General features: G+C 39.9%; 1 protein-coding gene across 1 annotated transcript; it reads right to left on the bottom strand.

The window, feature by feature from the left end:
* Positions 1 to 1,932: 1,932 nt before the first annotated feature.
* LOC120314853 lies at positions 1,933 to 22,349 on the bottom strand. The gene is made up of 6 exons (XM_039358361.1): positions 22,142 to 22,349; positions 20,254 to 20,292; positions 12,796 to 13,110; positions 6,112 to 6,390; positions 5,460 to 5,556; positions 1,933 to 2,281 (listed from the first exon to the last, which is right to left on the bottom strand). Exons 1-6 carry the CDS (start codon positions 22,170 to 22,172, stop codon positions 2,260 to 2,262), a joined length of 783 nt encoding a protein of 260 aa, XP_039214295.1. The 5' UTR covers positions 22,173 to 22,349; the 3' UTR covers positions 1,933 to 2,259.
* Positions 22,350 to 22,490: the final 141 nt, after the last annotated feature.

The following is a 22,490-nucleotide window of genomic DNA, read 5'->3' as shown; positions in this document are numbered from 1 at the left end:
TTTGATTTTGATTTCTGAGCGGATCGGCTGATGAAAAGGTGGCTTTTTTGGGAAGGAATAGTGATTGAATGACAGGAGGAACTGGACTGGGACAATGACTTGCAACTCTGAAAGGTGCTTGCCGAGGAGATAGCTGGGGTGACTATATGGACTTATAAAAACGGAATGGAGTGAGAAGAATGAAGATAGAAGATAGAAGAAGGGGGAAAAAAGAAGAAGAAAGGGAACTTAAGAGAGGCTGAAGGGCAGTTACTACTATTGAGCAAGGTATCCCCTATACTATACCTGTACATTTGGTTTTTCTTGCTTAAATGTAGAACCTTGCTTTTTTCACCATTGAATTTCATTTTGTTAGATAGCGCCCAATGTTCAAGTCTGTCCAGGTCTTCCTGTATCTTCTTTTTTATTAAAAATTTTATAAAATGTTACAGTATAAACCCCTCCCACCCCTTCCCCACTTCCCAGAGCTGACCACGGGGTAATAAATAAACAAACATAATCTATCTAACACAGTGGTTCTCAACCTGTGGGTCGGGACCCTATTTGGCGTCGAACGACCATTTCACAGGGGTCGCCAAACAACGCAGTCCGCCATTTTTTCCCCCTTTTCCTTAGCGGTGCTACTCCCTTTTATTCTATTGGCTTTTGAAAGCCAATAGAATAGACTCTCTTGAATAGAGTCTAATTCTATTGGCTTTCAAAAGCCAATAGGAATTGTCCAGGCTGTCTCTGCCCTGCTGAGCCCGCCAAAAGTCCCATTCTGCAAACGGTGCTGCACCAGTTGAGTAGTCCTCGACTTACAACCGGTTGAGTAGTCCTCGACTTACGACCGGTTGGGAGGTCGCGGCATTAAAAAGGTTGAGAATGATTGATCTAATATAAACCAACTATACTATCAAACAAAACCATAACACACTTTAACTCCTTTTCAAAATAAATGTTAACAAATTAAAACACAAATAATAATATAATTAAAACTATTAATAATTATCTAACATCTACACATATGCAAGATAATACTTATCAATTTCATATTTCTTTTGAATATAATCAATCCATCTTCTCCAAACCATAATGTATTTTTCTTGTGATTAATCCTTCAAGTAGGCGGACTGTATCCTAAGCCTGTCTTCTGGAGTGTTGGCTATTCCTGCCAGCTTGGTGTCATCCGCAAATTTGATGAGTTCTCCATCTATCCCCTCATCCATCTCACTTCCCAAAAAGCCACCTGTGAAGTTCTTCCCCAAATTTATTCCTTTCTTTAAAGAAAAGCCTCCAATGCCATTTTTATTTTCCTCTTGAAGACAGGTTGCAAAAGGGCAGGTTTTACATTGGATCCTAAATCCCGTACAATTTCCCCTAGTGAACATATTCAAGTCCACTCGCTGTAGATTGGCCAATTTTCCGAGATGAAATGGACAATATTTTCATAACAGTGAATCTAACTGGAAATTACAGTTAGTCCTTACAACCATTCGTTCAGCCACTGTTCGAAGTTGCAACAACATTGGAAAAAAAGTGACTTACAACCAGCCTTGCTCTTACAGTGGTTTACCCCATCCCCACAATCATGCAACCAACTTTGGGCACTTACAACAGTTGCAGCATCCTGGAATCACATAATTGTCATTTGCTGGTCTAATAGCTGACTGTCCAAAGTGTGATCACGTGACTATGAGGGGGGGAGACCAACAGTACATTGAATCTAGGTTGTAAGTAGCCCCTGAGAGGTTTGTCATAACTTTAAATAGTTGCTAAGCAATTGGTTGTAAGTCAGGGACTTACCTGTAGCTTCCAGTTAGGTTCACTGTTGTGGAAATATTGTCCATTTCATTTTGGAATTTTTCCGAGACAGGTATTTTGTATCTTTGTCATATTCACCACACTAGAGTTTTGTTTTGTTTTTTTAAAAAAATATCAAACAGAAAGATATTGACATGGGAAAACCCTGGTTTATTTAAAAACAGCAGCAGAAGTAACAGCCACAAGAGCAACTGCAGCAGGAATTTGCAAAAGTCCAAACTTCTTGCTGAGATTTTTCATAGGTTTTTGAGAAACACCGAACTGCAGGATAATCTCAGCTGAAAAGGCAGGGATGCAAAAATATCTCAGTTTTTTTTTTGTGGGGGGGGGTAATTGAAAGGTGAAAGGCATTGTATTTTGTCTGATACATTGGCTGAAGCACCTGAGGAAGACCATCAATTCAACAACACTTCAACCAAATAGAAGCTGATGTGGTAGACAATGGTCAGATGTTCTTTAAGTCTTCTGAAGAGGAGATCTGTAAAAAAAAAAAAAAGGAATAGCTAAAGATTAGAGTTAGTCCATTTAAGGCCGCAAAATCACAATCAGGCAATGCTTTGGAGGTATCGGTTTGGTTGAGATAAATATTGAGAATACATAATACTGTAGAAGAATTGACACAGGGGGGCATTCTTGTAACAGCCTGTGGAAAGCTCAAAGGCCAGGTTTGAGGAGACCACCATTTCCTGTTGCTTATCCACTATCTAGTAAGAATAGAATAGAGCTGGAAGGGACTTTGGAGGTCTTCTAGTCCAGCCCTCTGCTCAAGCAGGAGAACCTATACGTCTCAGACAGGGGAATGTCTAGTCTCTTCTTAAAGATCTCCAGTGATGGAGTGCCCACAATTTCTGAAGGCAAACTGTTCCACTGATTGTCCCCACTGTCAGGAAGTTTCTCCTTAATTCCAGGTTGCTTCTCTCTTTGATCAGTTTCCAAGCATTGTTTCTTGTCCTGCCCTTTGGTGCTTTGGTGACCCTCTCTGCCTTGTGGCAGCCCCTCAGATACTGGAACGCTGCTATCATGTCTCCCCTATTCCTTATTTTCTTTAGACTAGCCAAACCCAAGTCCTGCAGCTGTTCTTCGTATGTTTTAGTCTCCAGGCCTTTGATCATCTTAGTTCTCTTCTCTGAACTTTTTCCAGACTCTCAACATCTTTTTTGTGATATGGAGACCAAAATTGGCTGCAGTATTCCAAGTGTGGTCTTACTAGGGTTTTATAAAATGGTACTAATACTTCATGTGATCTTGATTCTATGCCTCTGTTTATACAACCCAGGATTGTATTAACTTTTTTGGCTGCTGCTGCAACCAGTAAGTGGACTATCCAAGATATATGATGGAAGTTTTATATAGGCCCTCAAATCTCAGCCTCGAGTAGACCTCCCTGTCAGGTACAAGAAGTCAGGAGCCAGGATAGAGTTCAAAAGTTCAGGTAGTCCTTGACTTATGACCACCACTGAGCCCAACATTTATGTTGCTTAGTGAGACATTTGTTAAATGTGATTTTTTCCCTCATTTTACTACCTTTCTTGCCACAGTTGTTAAGTGAATCACTGCAGTTGTTAAGTCAGTAACAAGGCTATTAAGTGAATCTGGCTTCCCCATGGACTTTGCTTGTCAGAAGGTTGCAAAAGGTGGCCACATGACCAAGGATACTGCAACCACCATAACTAGGAGCCTGTTGCCAAGCATCTGAATTCTGATCAGGTAACCATGGGGATGCAGCAATGGCCATAAAATGTGAAAACGGCCACGAGTCACTATTTTCAGTGCTGTTGTAACTTTGAATGGTCACTAAATGAACTGCTGTAATTTGAGTGCTACCTGTACTACAAGTATAATTCATGCTACGCGTACACAAAAATCTGAACCACTAATGGTCAAGGCAAATTGGTGCCAGATATCAATGGACTTCAAGGGAGGCTGGACTTATGTCTCTTATAGAGGCATAGAGATGCCAAACTGATGACACTTTTGACCCTGCCTCTCAGGCTCATCTTAGTCATCTCCTACATTCCCTATTTTAAACTTTGTTCAAGGAAGTAGACTGTTGACAGAGGTTCTGCTCCTTCTCCTCATCATAATAGAGCCTATTATGACATCTTCAGATTGCAACACAACATCTGGGGTCATGCTTACAGTTAAACAACTGTCCAAACAGTTGTACTGCAGAAATATCAAAACTCAGACAATTGAATCATGTTGTGAACTTAATCATGCAAGGAAAGGAGTGGGAGAGAAAGAGTAACCAATGACAGAACTTATTCCTAAGGTGGGGCAGGATAAGAACATGCCTCTGAATTGGCTGCAGGAGCCAAGTCTTACCCTCTCCTGCTTTAAGGCCAAAGATGGAAGAGAAAGAGAGAAAAGAGAGAGAGAGAGAGAGAGAGAGAGAGAGAGAGAGAGAGAGAGAGAGAGAGAGAGAGAGAGAGAGAGAGAGGGAGGGAGGAGGGAGGGAGGGAGAGAGAGAGACACTAAGTATGCCATGAAGACTTTTCAAGTCTTTGCCACAAGGATTTATGGAATATCAGCCACTTCCTGGTGGTATAAATGTGGCATTCTCCACATCAAAGCTAATATATTTGTCTTCAAAACCCTGGCCAACCAAGAGATGGCAGCAAAGAGATTTTTCTCAGCCTTTTTGGTGCCACCAATGCCATTCAGAGATTTGCAGCCTAGACCTTTTTGACCCAGTTCCTGTGATTGTGCCCTTCTAGTGGGCCACCAGTAGAGATTTGACTCAGTGAGTAGCTGAATGGGTTTAGATATTGTGGGAATGGGAACATTGTCCCTGTGCTCCATCCTATGTCATGCTATCAAGGCCAAAATTTAAAAGTTTCTAAAGACTTGTTTCTAGTTTAAGTACATCATAGTGTCCAAAAGAAGAAAAGTAGGATCCAATTTGTGTCGGTCCCCAGGACCAGAGGTTTAGTCTTCTGAGCTTTTGGACTCATGCCGGAGCCCATCCTCTGAGAACTTAGTACAGAGAAATTTGCTGAGGATGGGCTCCAGCACAAGTCCAAAAGCTCAGAAGACTAAACCTCTGGTCCTGGTGATAGACCCAGATTGGATCTTGCAACATTATACTGGGACACATATATTTGCCTTCCTTCACAAGAAAACTAGGCCTTAAAATACTGTAGTCCTAGATCATTAAAGGCAATGGTGGGCTACCTGACCTCAGGATCACATACAGAATCATGGATGTAGTTCCTAAAACTATTGGTAGCAACTATCCTGGGTGGAGGAAGTCATCTCAAGGAACACACTTAATTTTTTTTTTTTCATGGTTTCACCAGTATCTTCTCTGGCCTTTTTTCCCACTTTTTTTGGAATATGCCAATCTTTGCAAAGGTCAGATTTATTTCTTGAGTCAAGAAACTCCTGATTTAAGTCCTTAATGGGACAAAACAGGGCCTTTGGGTGTTGTCCTACAGTCCCCATCATCCTTAGCTAGGCCTCGTGATGGGATAATGGGTACTAGAATCCTTCTTTGTTAGGAAGAAGTCATTGAAGAAGATTGAGATGACTATTCTGGAGATTTCTATTCTTGTCTCTTCCTGGCTGTGTAAATCCCACCTTTGTCAATTCATCTTCTCAAAGGTACTGATCCCTAAAGAGAGTATCTTTCTCGCAGTGCCCCCAGTCTGCCTTACCTGCTTCTTAAAGAAATACAATAGGAGGTTAAGAAGATGAGACCATTGATGGTGAAGAAACTCCCACCGACAGCCAACAATCGAACCCATCTGACGCCTACATTTGAAGAGAGAAAAGAAGTGCTGATTGTTTTTTCAACACAAACTTACCACATCCTCGCATCGCTTGATAAACAGGCAAGCATTCTTATTCAGAATCAGATTAGACTGATTATTTTTGGCTTTTTTTCTATCAAACAGTGCTTATTCATCATTCCAAAAGCAGCTTTAGTGAGCTCCGTGGTCTCTCTATCATTTTTGATCTCACAGCAATCTCCCACACCTTCTAGGCACCTTCTTGTTCTCTGGGCCAGCAGCATGTTCCAAAGGTGGTTTTTGAAGAGGCAACTGGCCAACCTTTGTTTTTTCCTTGAAAACGTTTTCGCTTTTCATCCAAGAAGCTTCTTCAGAAATGAAGAATTTCTTCAGAACTGAAGAAGCTTCTTGGAAGAAGAAGTGAAAACGTCTTCAAGGAAAAACAAAGAAAGTCCAGTTGGCCTCTTGAAACAGCACCTTTGGGACAACCATGACCCAGAAGACTGAGAATCTCTATAGATTTTCAGTAGCATGTCAGAAGAAAAAAAGAACATGGGATCCCTAGAAGCAACATTACCTAGCCTTTCGAGGAAAACTGGATTGCTGATCCTGGAAAGAACGTTTCTTCCATGGAGATGCTGAGCATAGGCACACCAAACGGTCCCTACATACTTGTCTTTTGCATCATTTAGACTGTATGTGCTATTGACTTCAGCCTTGACCAAGACAACCATTTTGTCTCCAATGAAGCGAAACTGCTCAATTTTATTAGCTTCAGGTGGAGCTGAGCATTCCAGGGTGATGTTCTTTCCATGGTTGAAAATCCTGTAATTCAGAGATGGAGCTGATGGGGCTGCTGAAAAAAAAGAAAGAAAGAAAAATACATGTTCAGCACTGGAATGTCTTCCTTGCTTTTTAGCTTCTCCTCAAGGGCAAATAATGAACATAGAACAATTAGAAGGAACCTTGGAGGTCGTCTACTCTAGTCCAACCCCTAGCTTGAGCAGGAGACGCTATTTAATTTCAGACAAATGGCTGTCCAGTCTCTTTTTAAAAACCTCCAGTGATGGAGCACTCAGAACTTATGGAGGCAAGTCGTTCCACCGTTTAATTGTTCTCACCATCAGAAAATCTCTCCTTAGTTCTAGGCTGCTTCTCTCCTTGGTTAGTTTCCATCCATTATTTCTTGTCTTGCCTTCTGGTGCTTTGGAAAATAGTTTGAACCCCTTGTCCTTGCAGAAGCCCCTCAAATATTGGAACACTGCTATGATTCTATGTCTTTTCCTTTGTGAGAGGAAGGAATGAGATGCCCATTTTCAGTCTCAGTTTTACACATAGTAATACTAACTGGATCATCTTATATGACCTTGCCTCAAAGGTGCTTTTTCAAGAAGCCACTGGGCGTTCTTTGTTTTTCCTTGAAGACATTTCACTTCTCATCCAAGCAGCTTTTCCAGCTCTGAAGTGTTTCTTGGATGAGAAGCGAAACATCTTCAAAGAAAAACATGGAAGTCCAGTTGCCCCTTGAAAAAGCAGCTTTGGGACAACCATGACCTGGATGACTGAGAATCTCCATAGACATTTAGCTAACTTAGGTGAACTAGGTATATTATTCCTTCAAAAACCCTCTTAGAATTCACTGCATGGTGATTCTCACAAAGAAGTCAGGTTAATTAAGAACAAGTAATTGTTCTTGTCCTATCTTAAACATCCCCTTGAAGGGACGTTTCTTATCATATAGGCCAGTGGTTCTCAACCTTTTTAATGCCGCGACCCCCAACCGGTCGTAAGTCGAGGACTACTCAACCGGTCGTAAGTCGAGGACTACTCAACTGGGTGCAGCACCATTTGCAGAATGGGACTTTTGGCAGGCTCAGCAGGGCAGAGACAGCTTGGACAATTCCTATTGGGTTTTGAAAGCCAATAGAATTAGACTCTATTCAAGAGAGTCTATTCTATTGGCTTTCAAAAGCCAATAGAATAAAAGGGAGTAGCACAGCTAAGGAAAAGGGGGGAAAAATGGCAGACTGCGTTGTTTGGCGATCCCCGTGAAATGGTCATTCGACCCCAAATGGGGTCCCGACCCACAGGTTGAGAACCACTGATATAGGCAGAGCGAGCATGGAATTGTTACAAAACCCAGCAGCGCTTTTGTGAATGACGACTATTAGCAATTATCACTGGCTGCAGCGATTCCATTTACCTTTTCTCTGAACTTACGTTTGCTAATCTACCTGCCTCCTCAAACATGAATTGGCATGCACAAACAGAAATGCAGATGTATGAAAACATGCTATAATTAAACAGACTTGGTTATATTTAAATAATCTTGCAGCCAGTTGTTGTAGTCTTGAAACTAAACCCATGGAAATTCAGTAGTTTCCTTCATATGCCAGAGCTATTCCTGCATGTGTATTTTTTTTAGTTCTTTCAAGAAACTCAGTCTTGGGGTTCATCTATTACATTGAGCCATAATTTAAATAAAGAGGTTGGTTTAGCCATAAATGTGGTTTGCCATTTTCCGATTCAGTGTCTTGTCTGAATATCTTGGCCCATGCTAATGTAGAAGAGTGTTCTATAGGAGATCTAGTCTAGGAGCTCTGGGCTCTGCAATGAATCTGGAAGGATGCTGGGATGAAGAGGGTGTGGACCTGACAGTTTGGGAGATCACCTGATAAGAAGAATACACTCTCTATGCTATAACGTCTAGCCAGCTGAGTTAACAGTTGAGAATGCTAACATGGGCAGTCCTTTGAGATAGCTGTTAGAGAATATTTCCTTCCTTCCTTCCTTCCTTCCTTCCTTCCTTCCTTCCTTCCTTCCTTCCTTCCTTCCTTCCTTCCTTCCTTCCACCTTTCCTTTCCTTTCCTTTCCTTTCCTTGCCTTGCCTTGCCTTGCCTATTCTTTCCTTTCCTTTCCTTGCCTTGCCATTCTTACTTAAGACTGTTTTTTACACTTATGACTGTTGCAGCATCCTCATGGTCACCCGACCAAAATTTGGGGATTTGGCAAATGGCATATATTTATGACAGTTGCATTGCCCTGGGGTCATGTGATCACCTTTTGTGACCTTCCCAGTGGGCTTCCAACAAGTGGAGTCAATAGGGGAAGCCATATTTGCTTAACAACTGCATGAATCACTTAGCAATTTTGGGCTCAATTGTGGTCATAATCAAAGACTGCCTCTATATCTATCTATCCATCCATCCATCCATCCATCCATCCATCCATCCATCCATCCATCCATCCATCCATCTCTCTATCTCTCTATCTATCTATCTATCTATCTATCTATCTATCTATCTATCTATCTATCTATCTATCTATCTATCTATCTATCTATCATCATCTCACCATCATCTATATCATCTACCTTCCTAGCATGGCCTACAGCTGCAGGATTTGTTGGTGGTCTTCCTTCCAAGTACCAAGTTACTTTGGGGAAACAGTAGTTTAGTAAGCGGGGAAAAAGTCAATATAAAGTATAAATGTATGTTTTGCTGCCATCTGGTGATCACAATGTGCTAGTACAGCTTCATCTTTCACAACACAGGTTCTCTTCACAGCAGACAGACACAGAAACCCACCCATGTACAAATTATATATATAATGTATCTGTCTGTCTGTGGAGAGAACCTGTGTTGTGAAAGATGTAGATGTACTAGCACATTCTGATCACCAGATGGCATATGTATCTTTAGTTTCCTTTAACCAGGAAGCTATTTGCTAATATAGAAACTTATCACTCAGAAGTTCCCCATAGCAGATTCTTTTTTCTTCTTCTCTCATTTGGTTGACTGGTGCCCTCCCTTCAGCTAAATACAAAAGTAAGCCTTTACAGCATAAAATTCTCACCACTGTCAGAGTTCTAGAATTTTAAAAAATGTCTTTATCCAATAGTCCTAAAAGAAAAATTTCTGGTTTCCATTGTAAGTCTGTTGTAAGGTTAGGGTTATCTATCTATCTCTATATGTGTATGTATATATATATATATATATATATATATATATATATATATATATATATATATATATATATATATATATACTGAAAATTGCAGCGTTAAAACAGAGATTAATATATATACACATATATACGCACATATATACACAAATATATAATATAGAAAATCTCTTTAAGGTTTTAAGACAATGCAAATTTCAATCATTTAGTCCATGGATTTTCCGATTGCTCCAGCATTATGTTATAACCAAAATTTCTTGTCAATTGAATCATACGGTATTTAACTTATTCACTTTAAAAATTCATCTAGTATTTACTATTTTATATAAATAAAAGGTTGATACTATAATTCTATCTTACTGCACCAAAAGATGTTGGAAGTCACTGCTTTTTATTTATTTCTTTTCTTTCCCTCACTTCATTTCCTTTCCCCACTTCCCTTACCCTTTCCTTTTTTTCCATTATCTTTATTTTATTTGCCTTTTATATTGAAAAAATAATAATATATATAGTCTTTATCTTCTCTGCAGTATTTCCAGGCTAGATAAGGTTTATATAAAGAACAAGGAACTTTAAATAAATTTTCCCCAAGCCTTTTATTAAATGAACTTGTTTATTATTTTATATGTACATGCTGCAGCAAAGATGTTTAACCAGTTGGTTGCTGCTAGCTATGTTCTTATTGTTTATAATTTGGGCCCGATTCAGTGTTTCTTGGTTTTGTTGGAAGTCAGCACCTAAAGAAGGAAATATTTGGGAGGATATTAAAAAAAGGCAGATTATTATATTTCCTTGAAGGAATAATGGAGAAAAATCTTAGGCAGAAACCAATCCCCAGTCTCCTTCTCCCAAGCAGCCCAGATTTTAAAAATGCAAATTTGGTAATTCATTCAGGGAAACTGGGGCAGGAAGGCTAGAGCTGAGGGGATTAGAAAAACAAAGATTCCAAGGACAGGAACATGACCTTTAGGACATAATAGGATTAACCCACCACCATTAGAATACCAAAAGGGCACACTAAAGGTCAAATCAAAGTACATTGCACAGGAACAGGAACAACCTGAAATACAAAACCCAAAGAAGGTATAAAAACCCACCCACTCCCAACTGCATTTTGTTAGCTATCCCAGAACCACATGCTGTTGGTTCTATTCTTCAATACACAGAACGTTCTTTCCAAACAGCCTCCATTTTATTTATTCCCAGCTTGGATTGGACTTGATGATTTTTCTTTCAACAGTTTTAAACTTCTTACGAAAGAAGTTATGATTTTACCATTTTACAAACTGCTTTGCCCCAAGTTTCACCCCCAACCATCTTCTCTCCAGTATTGTTGCAGCAAATGATGCAACAGTCCCAAGTTCCTTCTGCAATTTTGAGTCTAGAACCCCAGGCTGATCTGTAGAAGCTCAGCAAGTTTGCAGCTACTTAATCCTTGGAGAGAGACCGCTGTAAGATTTTAGGCTGTGGGCTTGCCTGAGGAATAAATAAATAAAAAGTAAAACAAACACCTCTAGATAAAAGCCATTGTGGGAAGAATCCAGTGAAAGAAATATTTGGGGGAATATTAAAAAAGCAGAATATATTTCCCCAAAGGAATAATGGAGAAGATCTTAAAAAGACAGAAGCCAGCACCCAGAAACCAGCACCAGCCCCTCTCCCCCCAAGCAGAAACAAGGCAGAGGCCAGCTTTTAGAAATGTAGGTGTAATAATCCACTCAGGACGGTTGGAGCCAGGAAGCTATAGGAAGACAAAGACACCTAAAATCTACATACCCCCACCCAAATTCTAAGGACAGCAGACATAATAGAATTAACCCACCAATACCAAAAGAGCACACTCAGACCCAGGTCAAAGTACATGACACAGGAACTACAAAGCCTCATACAGGAACAGGAAACAACCTCAAGAGCCCCAGAAGGTATAAAAACCCACCACTCCCTGCTACATGTGATCAGTTTTCCCAAAGCCATCTTTCTGTTTGGCTCTCCTCTTCATAAACTGCAACCTTCTTTCTAAAGCAGTCTCCAATTTGTTTATTCCCAGCTTGGACTGGACCCTGATGAAGATTTTTCTTTCTACACCATGATGAGCCCAATCTACTGCTCGGTGCAGAAACCCAGATTAAAATATCCCAAACAGCCTCTGCTTGAGAACACACAACAGAGGAGAGCCTGCAGGATCCAATCTGGGTACATCACCAGGACTAGATGTTTAGTCTTCTGAGCTTTCAGACCTTTGCCGGAGCCCATCTTCAACAAACTTCTCTCTCATACATTCTGTTAGAGAGGATGGGCTCCAGCACAAGTCCAAAAGACTAAACCACTGGTCCTGATGACTGACCCAGATAGAATCCTGCAACATTATCCTAGGACACATATATTTGCCTTTTTTTTTTTTTTTTTTTTTTTGAGAGGCAAGCCTATCATCTCTCTGGTCACTGACTACCACTAACTCTTCTTATTGTTAGAATTTTAGTAACATTCAGTCAGTGCCTACTTTTCTAGAAGTGCATAATTAACATTCAGTCTTTGCCAAGCTTCTCTCTCCCATCTCGTCTGCCTGTCTATGGTGCCATACTCTGTGGCCCAGTGCTTTTTTGAAAAGTATAATTGTGTGCCTAGGAAATAAAACCAAAACAAAGGGATTTTGATGGTGCAAAGGGTGCTACGGAGGCAAAACCCATTCTATGTCTTCTGAGAAAAAGGGGTGCTAAGCTGGCTATATGACTGTGGGCTAGTCACTCTCTGTCAGCCCAGGCCACCTCATAGGGTCATTGCTGTGGGGACAATAGGAGTTAATTATGTTTGCCGCCTTACGTTATTTGTAAACATAATAAAAGCAGGATATAAATCAGATAGAAAGATGATATAGATGGGTAATAGATAGATACAGTGGTGGGATTCAGCCAGTTTGCACCAATTTGGTAGAACCGGTAACTAATTTTTTGTTGCCCAGGCCCAGAATGGACTTCCAGAAGCAGCCTCTACACAGAGAACCAGTTGTTCATATATTTGAATCCCACCACTGGATAGATAGATAGATAGATAGATAGATAGATAGATAGATAGATAGGAGAGAGAGAGAGGGAGGGAGGGAGAGAGAGAGAGAGAGAGAGAGAGAGAGAGAGAGAGAGAGAGAGAGAGAGAGAGAGAGAGAGAGCATTGTCTCCTGGACTACAATGGGGAACATAATGTCGTAGTTCCTTAAATTTCTCAGCTGATTTCATGAAAATGGGAGAACTGACTTCACAGAAGCTTCCTTATACTCTTCAGGATTATAATAAATGTGATCTACCATTCACTTGGATGCTGGTGGTGAGACTTTGATCCGACTGAACCTCCCTGCCTGCTTCTTCCAGCCAATATGCACAGCTGTAATTTCCGGTGCTATTCATCTGTGTCTGAATATCCATTATGCCATCTCTGTAAGCGTTAGGGGCCGTTTGATGAATCTGTTGCCCATCTTCTTGGAAGAATCGGTAACCTTGCACCATCGAGTTTCGCAGCACGGTCAAGTTCCGAACAGCTGAGCAGATCAACCTGATTTCATCTCCTTCATAATATTCCTGGTACACAGGCTCCACAGAAAGTGTGGGTCGAGTTAGAAGCTCTGCAATTAAAAACAAAGCAATTAAATACAAAAGGCAATTAAATACATAAAAATTAGACAGATCCAGATGGTTGAGTTATCAAAAGCCAGTTTCAAAACCCAGGCTGAGATCCAATCCAACTAAACATTATATTTTTATATCTATATAGTGTTGAAGTGAAAGATGAAGTGAGGAAAGCCAAGGCTCAAAATGAACTAAGGCTTGCGACCAAAGTCAAAAATAACAAAAAAAGCTTCTTTTAACATGAAAAAAACAAGAAAAAAGTGAAGGAAATGATTGGTCCATTATTGGGTGAAAGTGGCAAGAAGGTGACAAGCAACAGGGAGAAAGCAGAACTATTTAACTCATTTTTTGCATCTGTCTTTACACAAAGGGAAAAAACACACCAACCTATCAAAAATAGTGCCATAAAAAACAGAACAGAAACACAAGTTAAGATAGGCAAGAAAATGGTAAGTGAGCACCTGTGTAGCCTAGACCAGTTCAAATCGCCAGGACCAGATAAATTACACCCCAAGATTCTCTAGGAACTGGCACAGATGTGATCTCAGAACCACTGAACTATATTTTTCAAAGATCCTGGAGCACAGAGGAACTACCAGAGGACTGGAAAAGAGTTGATGTAGTTCCCATCTTCAAAAAAGGGGAAAAAATGGACCCAGGAAATTACAGACCTATTAGCCTGACCTCAATACCTGGGAAGATTCTGGAAAAGATAATCAAACAATGAATCAATGAACACCTAGAGGCAAACAAAGTCATTACTAAAAGCCAACACGGGTTTGTCAAAAATAGATCATGCCAGACAAATCTTATTGCATTCTTTGACCAAGTGACAAAATTAGTGGATCAGAGGAATGCTGTGGATATAATTTACTTGGACTTCAGTAAGGCATTTGATAAAATAGATCACAACCTACTACTTGACAAGATAGAAAAATGTGGGGTAGAAAGCACCACCACCAGTTGGATCTGTAGCTGGCTGATCGGCCGTACTCAGCGTGTGGTCCTCAATGGAATCTCATCTACATGGAGGGAAGTGTGTAGTGGGGTGCCCCAGGGCTCTGTTCTGGGCCCAGTGCCCTTCAACATCTATATCAATGATTTGGACGAGGGGATAGATGGGGAATTCATCAAATTTGCAGACGACACTAAGCTGGCAGGAATAGCCAACACTCCAGAAGACAGGCTTAAGATACAGAAGGATCTGGATAGACTTGAACACTGGGTACTACCTAACAAAACGAAATTCAATGGTGAAAAAAGCATTTAGGCAAGAAAAACCAAATGCACAAGTATAATATAGGGGGTAACTTGCTCAATAGTAGTAACTGTGAGACGGATCTTGGAGTCCTAGTGGACAATCACCTAAATATGAGCCAGCAGTGTTCTGCAGCTGCCAAAAAAGCCAACACAGTGCTGGGCTGCATTAACAGAGGGATAGAATCAAGATCAGGTGAAGTGTTAATACCATTTTACAATGCCTTGGTCAGGCCACACTTGGAATACTGCATCCAGTTTTGGTCACCATGATGTAAAAAAGATGTTGAGACTCTAGAAAGAGTACAGAGAAGAGCAACAAAGATGATTAGGGGACTGGAGGCTAAAGCATATAAGGAATGGTTGCTGTTGTCTAGTTTAATGAAGAGAAGGATATGTCTAGTTTAATGGAGAGAAGGACAAGGGGGGACATGATAGCAGTGTTCCAATATCTCAGAGGCTGCCACAAAGAAGAGGGAGTCAAGCTATTTTCCAAGGCGCCTGAAGGCAGGACAAGAAGCAAGAGATAGAAACTAACCAAAGAGAGAAGCAACCTAAAACTAAGGAGAAACTTCCTGACAATTAACCAGTGGAACAACCTGCCTCCAGAAGCGGTGAATGCTCCAACACTGGAGAATTTTAAGAAGAGACTGGACAGCCATTTGTCTGAAATGGTATAGAGTTTCCTGCCTGAGCAGGAGGTTGGACTAGATGATCTCCAAAGTCCCTTCCAACTTTACTATTATTATTATGTTTGATTTATATGATGTTGATGTTATATGATTGGAGGGGCTGAGGGTTTATTGTTTTCTTATATGGTGTTCCCTGACCATATACTTGAATTGGGTGGCCTTATAAATCTTATAAACTTATAAAGCAAATCTGGGGAACTTCATGTATTATTCAGGAAAGTTGCATGATAGTACAGATAGTCATACTTAGTGATTGCCTCATTTAGCAACAATTTTTACAGAACTTTTCAGGTCTGTAGAACAAAGGAAAACTGAAGACAGATCATAAGCAATGGGCAATGCTTCATTTAACGACCAAGTTACTCATCTCCATTGTAGTTGCAAAATGAGTACAGATAGTCCTCGTCTTACAACAGTTCATTTAGTGACTTTTCAAAGTTACAACAGCACTGACTTACTACCAGAGTTTTTTTTCTAAAAAAAAAAAAAAAAAAGGTGCCGGAACTCACACACATCATACAACCCGCCTTGCCTACTCTACAAGGTTCCATCCAAAAAAGGTGCCGGAACTCCGTTCTGGGCATTCTATGAGGAAAAAAAGCCCTGCTTACTACCATTTTTCACACTTACAACTGTTGCAGCATCCCCATGGTCACGTGATCAAAAATTCAGACACTTGGCAGCTGACTCATATTTATGATGGTTGCAGTGTCCCACGGTCCTGTGATCACCTTTTAAGACCTTCTGATAAGCCCAGTTAAAGGGGAAACCAGATTCACTTAACAGCTGGATTACTAACCTAACAACTGTGGTGATTCACTTAACAACTGTGGCAAGAAAGGTAATAAAATGGGGAAAAACTCACTTAAGAAATGTCTCACTTAGCAAGAGAAATTTTGGGCTCAATTATAAGTTGAGGGCTACCTGTATAAGCAAAATCTCTCTTTGCTTTTGAAATGATAAAATTTGCACATTGGTTTAATTTTTTTTAAAAAAAGTGTTCAGAGGTAGCTCAAAGATAAAACTTAGCAAAAAAAATCTGGTTGCTAACAAACAAGATCATGCATCCAAGCAGGAAAGCTTACATAATTAAAAAGCAGCCAAATTGGGAAACACTTGAATTTACTTTCTGACTTGTCAGCAATCTTTAATTTGAGAAGTAAGAGTTGGATCACGACCACTGCTAGTCGGGCGTGTCCCCCCCTCCTTTTCTTCAGAATTTCCTACTATTTGTGATACACAGGAGACTGGGTAGACCTCAAGGATGACTCAGAAGAAGAGTTTCATACTTTGGCTCCTTACCAAGCCAGTTCCTCTGCTACTGATTTAAGCAGCCCTTTTATTTTCACTTTCAAGGCGAAGCTTGGGGAAAAAAAATAAGATAAGGCTGCTTGAAAAGTTTCGTGACCTTTAATAAATCCACTCCTTAAAGCAGCCACTGTTCTTTTCTAAGGCTTGCAGAAGCCTATAAAAACATAAATAGCAGCGAAGTGCTTGTGAATAACCTAAAGAAACTTTTGAATTATTTTCTAAGCATGCAGGAATCTTCGGTTTTGCACCTATGGCCTCACACCAGTGAAGGCTCAGACTGCCCACTGATCTGCTGTTACAGTTCTGCAGAGGAATGATTGAGTCTGTCATTTGTACTTCTATAACTGTCTGGTTTGGCACAGCAACCAAACGGGACAGGGACAAGTACTTCACTGGATAGTTAGGACTGCAGAAAAAACAATTGTAACCAGCTTGCCTTTCATTGAACAGCTGTGGTAGCGCAGTGATTAGAATATTATTATTGCAGGCTGATTGTACCCATTGCTAGTAGTTCGATCCTAATTGGCTCAAGGTTGACTCATCCTTCCATCCTTTTGAGGTCAGTAAAATGAGAATCCAGATCATTGGATGCAATATGCTAACTCTGAAAACCGCTTAGAGAGAGCTTAAAGCACTATGAAGTGGTATAAAAGTCTAACTGCTATTGCTATTGAGGACTTGTATAAGAACATGATGGCACAGTGGTTAGAATGCAGTACTGCAGGCTACTTCTGCTGACTGCTAGCTGTCAGCAGTTCAGAAGTTCGAGTCTCACCAGCTCAAGGTTGACTCAGCCTTCTATCCTTCCGAGGTCAGTAAAATGAGGATCCAGATTGTTGGGGGCAATATGCTGACTCTATAAACTGCTTAGAGGACTGTAAAACACTGTGAAGCAGTATATAAATCTTATTGCTATTGAGGACTTGTATACTTCACGGGCCAGAAAGAGGGCTGAGAAAATATCTATGAACCCCTCACATCCTGGACCTAAACTGTTTCAACTTCTCCCCTTAGATTGCTACTGTAGGGCATTGCATGTCAAAACAACTAGACACAAAGAAAGTTCCCCTCCATAACTCTGATAAACATATAATTCCCACAGCACTGTCTTATGCCTATAAGGATATTTACCCATGTAGTATTACTATTATCCTTCTCACCTTTTCTATTACCTACTCCTCTTGGTATCTTATGACTATCACATGCTGGTTGTATCTTACGATTTATGATTTATCACTCTGTTGTTTGTATGTACACTGAGAGCTTATGCACCGGAAACAAATTCCTTGTGTGTCCAATCACACTTGGCCAATAAAGACTCGACTCTTCTCTTCTCTTCTCTTCTCTTCTCTTCTCTTCTCTTCTCTTCTATTCTATTCTATTCTCTCACAATAGTTGTCATTTAAGCCCTTCTCTCTCTCCAGACATTTGATATTGGTGATGGCAGTTTGTTCAATTTACTAGAAAAGTGAAGAATTGCAGATTTAAAAGCAAGAATCCCATCTCGCGGCGGCGGGGGGAGGGGGAATAAAGCAATGTAAAATGTGTGTTACACACTCCATTAAACACAAATGAAAACATTCTAAATGAAGACCCTGCATTATTTTAGATTCAAAGATAAGCAGTGTGCAGAGAGGCATTTCCTGAAACTCCTTAAAACAAGCATGTCTTTTCCTGGGTTGCAGCTTTTCGCTCTCCTCTACCTATTTTTATGTGTTGTGATAGAACTTCTGATCTTCCATTGTATTTATTTATTTAATGTAGTGGTTCTCAACCTTTTTAATGCTGCGACCCCCCAACCGGTTGTAAGTCGAGGACTACTCAACCGGTCGTAAGTCGAGGACTACTCAACTGGTGCAGCACCGTTTGCAGAATGGGACTTTTGGCGGGCTCAGCAGGGCAGAGACAGCCTGGACAATTCCTATTGGCTTTTGAAAGCCAATAGACTTAGACTCCATTCAAGAGAGTCTATTCTATTGGCTTTCAAAAGCCAATAGAATAAAAGGGAGTGGCACAGCTAAGGAAAAGGGGAAAAAAATGGCGGACTGCGTTGTTTGGCGACCCCCGTGAAATGGTCGTTCGACCCCAAATGGGGTCCCAACCCACAGGTTGAGAACCACTGATTTAATGTTTGGCATCATAACAAAGATTTGACTGAATCCGGCTGGTGAAAAGGCATGGCTCCTTTAAGAAGTTGCTAGCAAGGTCTCCATGAAGCCTTTCCCTGCATATTTTGAAGCATATGTTTTGCATGAAATGGAAGCTTGATTCTAAACAGATATTTCCAATGTTTTTAGTGTGAGCTGAATCGGTGTGACGTGTTTGAGATATAAGGGAAATATTGTTAACATAATTAAGAAATGGCCAGATTTGATTTCATTTGTTGCATGCATTTAAACTCGTTGCTGTTAGCAAAAGGAAGGAATTCTCTATTACGCATTGAAATGTTTGTATATAGTGGAAAGAACTAAATTTTCTCCACTTTTAAGTATAGCGTTTGTGTGATGCAGATCCTGAAACATGGGAGATGATTTTCAGAAGTTTATAAGGTAACAAGTAGGATAAAATGAGAGAGATCAACAGCACAAATTACAGAAATTATAGGAATGGGTGGTTAGAAGATGGAAAAAGCAAAAAAATAAAATAAAAAATAAAATAAAATAGAGAGAGATTTATTGCACATGTCAAGATTCTTATCATTAACTCAAGAACGGTTTGGTGAACAAATATTTCTTCCTTCTTCCTCCCATTTTAGCAGAAGGGAGTTGTTTGTTAGAAAGCTTTTGCAAGTATGACTGAGTTAAAACAGAAAAGAATAAGCCAACATTTCTACTTCCACTGATGCAAGAAACAAATCATCAGTTCTTGAAAAGACTTGGTTTCTGTTTCTTTATACTGCAGATAAAGATAGAACAACCAGAGGTGAATGTTTCACTCTTGAGCATCACGAGTTGGATGAATTTGTTTTGCCCTTTGTGATCCATGAAACATACACCAGATGTTGTTGCTTGTCCACACAAACTCCTGTTATATGTCAATAGAATGCCCTGATGTCTTGGATCCATTCATTGGCATGGATGGGCAACAGGTCAGAAAAATCTTAAGGTGGGGAGAGCAACCCTCTTTTTCAGAACTGCATGGGCATGAAGCATATAATATATTTTTTATCTTAACCTGGCTGAGTAATAGTGAGTTAGTTTCTAGTTTTCATCCAATTCCCTGTAATCGAGAGATGTCTACAGAGATTCTCAGTCATCCAGGTCATGGTTGTCCCAAAGGTGCTTTTTCAAGAAGCAACTGGACTTTCTTTATTTTTCCTTAAAGATGTTTTGCTTCTCATTGAAGAAGCTTCTTCAGCTCTGATTGAATGGTAGAGAATGGAAGGATTTATAGTCCTTGCAGTCATCTGGTCATTAGTACTCTTTTTGAGAGTGGTTCAGGACACTTGGAGGTTTTTCTGTGCCCTCAGGGCCACCTGAATAGTGCAAATGGGGTGTGGAACCTTTTGGGAACTGCTGAAAGTCCCAACACAATTACAACACAATCATTTCAGCCAGTTCCAAAAAGGTTCCACACCCCATTTGCACTATTCAGGTGGCCCTGAGAGCACAGACAAACCTCCAAGTGTCCTGAACAACTCTCAAAAAGTACTAATGACCAGATGACTGCAAGGAATATAAGTCCTTCCACTCCCCACCATTCAGTCAGAACTAAAGAAACTTCTTGGATGAGGTATTCATCCTTTTGGTATATTATGTGGATGGATGGATGGAAGGAAAGAAGGAAGGAAGGAAGGAAGGAAGGAAGGAAGGAAGGAAGGAAGGAAGGAAGGAAGGAAGGAAGGAAGGAAGGAAGTAGGAAGGAAAACTGAAACGTTACCTGCAGATGAGTATACTTGGGGCACAATATGAAGCAAAGCTGCAAAAGAATAAGAAATACATAAGAAACTTTTTCATTAAGGATTACCAGAATTTCACTGATTTACACAGCAGTTTTTACATAGCTACTTAGAAATACATTCTTAATTATGTAATTGTTTCTTTTAAAATAATATTAATGTACTGCAACTAATGAAGAAAACTAGATATACATTCAAGGAATGTACAAGTTCACTTCAAATGTAACAACTCCCACCATAAGTTAAAAAGAGAAGAAAAAGGAGAGGAGGGAAGAAAACTAGATGGTTTGTTAATTATTTTATCAATGAATAACTTCAAAAACCTTTTGGATGGATTATTCAAAAGTCCATTGGTTAAAAAATAAATCAAACCATAACAACCCAATCCTCTCAAAGGAATTAAAATGTTGATGGACAATACATAACAACAGTTCATTGCTGCAAAGGAGTAGCTGAATTCAACAGATCTTCTCTGTGCAATGTGCCTAGGATTGCAGTATTCCTCTGAAGCTGTATTGTATTTATTTAAAACACATCATTTAGGATTATCACATGTTACATATTTCACATTATCCCGGGTATCAAAGAGAAACGAATCTGCTTTCTGCTGTTAGCAAGGTTGTAACATCAGGTGCCTTGAAATTCCAGTGTTGACCAATTTTTAATCTAATCCTTAATGGTACTACCTCTACATGGAGGGAAGTAAGCAGTGGGGTATGAAAAGGTTCTGCCTTAGGCCCCATACTCCTCAATATCTTCATAAATGACTTAGATGAAGTAATAGAAAGGGAACTCAAATTTGCAGATGACACTAAGCTGTCAGGAATAGCCAACACCCCAGAAAACAAGCTCAGGATACAAAAAGATTTTGATAGATTTAAACAATGGGCCCTATCCAACAAAATGAAATTTCATGTGGAGAAAGCAAGGTTTTACACCTGGGCAGGAAAAACCAAAGGTACAACTATAGATTAGGCAAAACCTGGCTCAAAAACAGTAATTGTAAGAAGGATTCCTATTGGACAATCATGTTTGAGTCAGCAGTGTGCAGCAGCAGCCACAAAAGCTAATACAATCCTTGGTTGTATAAACAGAGGCATAGAATCAAAATCACATGAAGTATTAGTACCGCTTTATCAAGCCTTTGTAAGGCCACACCTGGAATACTGCATCCAGTTTTGGTTACAAAATTACAAAAAAGATGTTGAGACTCTGGAAAAAGTGCAAAGAAAAGCAACTAAGATGATTAAAAGCCTGGAGACTAAAACATATGAAGAATGGTTACAGGATTTGGGTTTGACTAGTTTAGAGAAAAATAGGACTAGGGGGGACATGATTGCAATATTCCAGTATTTGAGAGACTGCCACAAAGAAAAGGGGATCAATTTATTTTCCAAAGCACCAGAGGACAGGACAAAAAACAATGGATGGAAACTAATCAAGGAGAGAAACAACTTAGAATTAAGGAAAAACTTCCTAACAGTGAGGACAATTAACCAGTGGAACAGCTTGCCTTCAGAAGTTGTGGGTGCTTCATCACTGGAGATTTTTAAAAAGAAACTGGACAGTCACTTGTCTGGAATGGTATAGGATCTCCTGCTTGAGCATGAGGCTGGACTAAAAGACCTCCAAGGTCCCTTCCAGCTCTGTTCTGATTTTAAAGGAAATTCACCTATGCAAGCTTCAAAGCTAATTCACAGAGACCTTGTAAATGTCTTTTGCTCATAAAAGGGTACCCAGGATGCATCTTTATCTGCAATTTTGGCAAATCAAAGTTTTCATTTTAATAAGAATAATGTGAGAGCAGAAATTTAAAAACAAAAAAACAAAAACAATAAGAGTTGAAGATCAGAAGAAGAGGTAACTCACTTAGCATAGGGACAAGGCCAAAGGCATCCATGATGAGTGAGATGAATCTTCTTCCAAATTTTGATTTGGAAATTAAGGTCTCTCAGAAATTACTGTTCTTCAAAGGCCATGCTTGAGTATCTTGACTTCTAAAATGAACCTTCTCCTTTGAAGCAGATCATCTAAATGTCTTCTATGGGAAGTCCACAGACTAATCAAGGGAAGCCCATTCTTGCACAATCACTCTGCGAAGAAATGCTAGTCTTCACAGAAACTCAGCCACAGATCTACGGGAATTTCTTTGAAGAAACAGAAAACTTAAATCAGAGATCTCAGCTCACATTTTGCATTGCTTATCTCATCAACAATC

This window comes from Crotalus tigris, unplaced genomic scaffold, assembly GCF_016545835.1.
Source record: "Crotalus tigris isolate CLP2741 ecotype Arizona unplaced genomic scaffold, ASM1654583v1 scf7180000019011.417310, whole genome shotgun sequence".
NCBI classification, from domain to species: Eukaryota; Metazoa; Chordata; class Lepidosauria; order Squamata; family Viperidae; genus Crotalus; species Crotalus tigris.
Note: the sequence above shows the minus strand (reverse complement) of the source record. Positions and strands in the feature narration are given on the sequence as shown.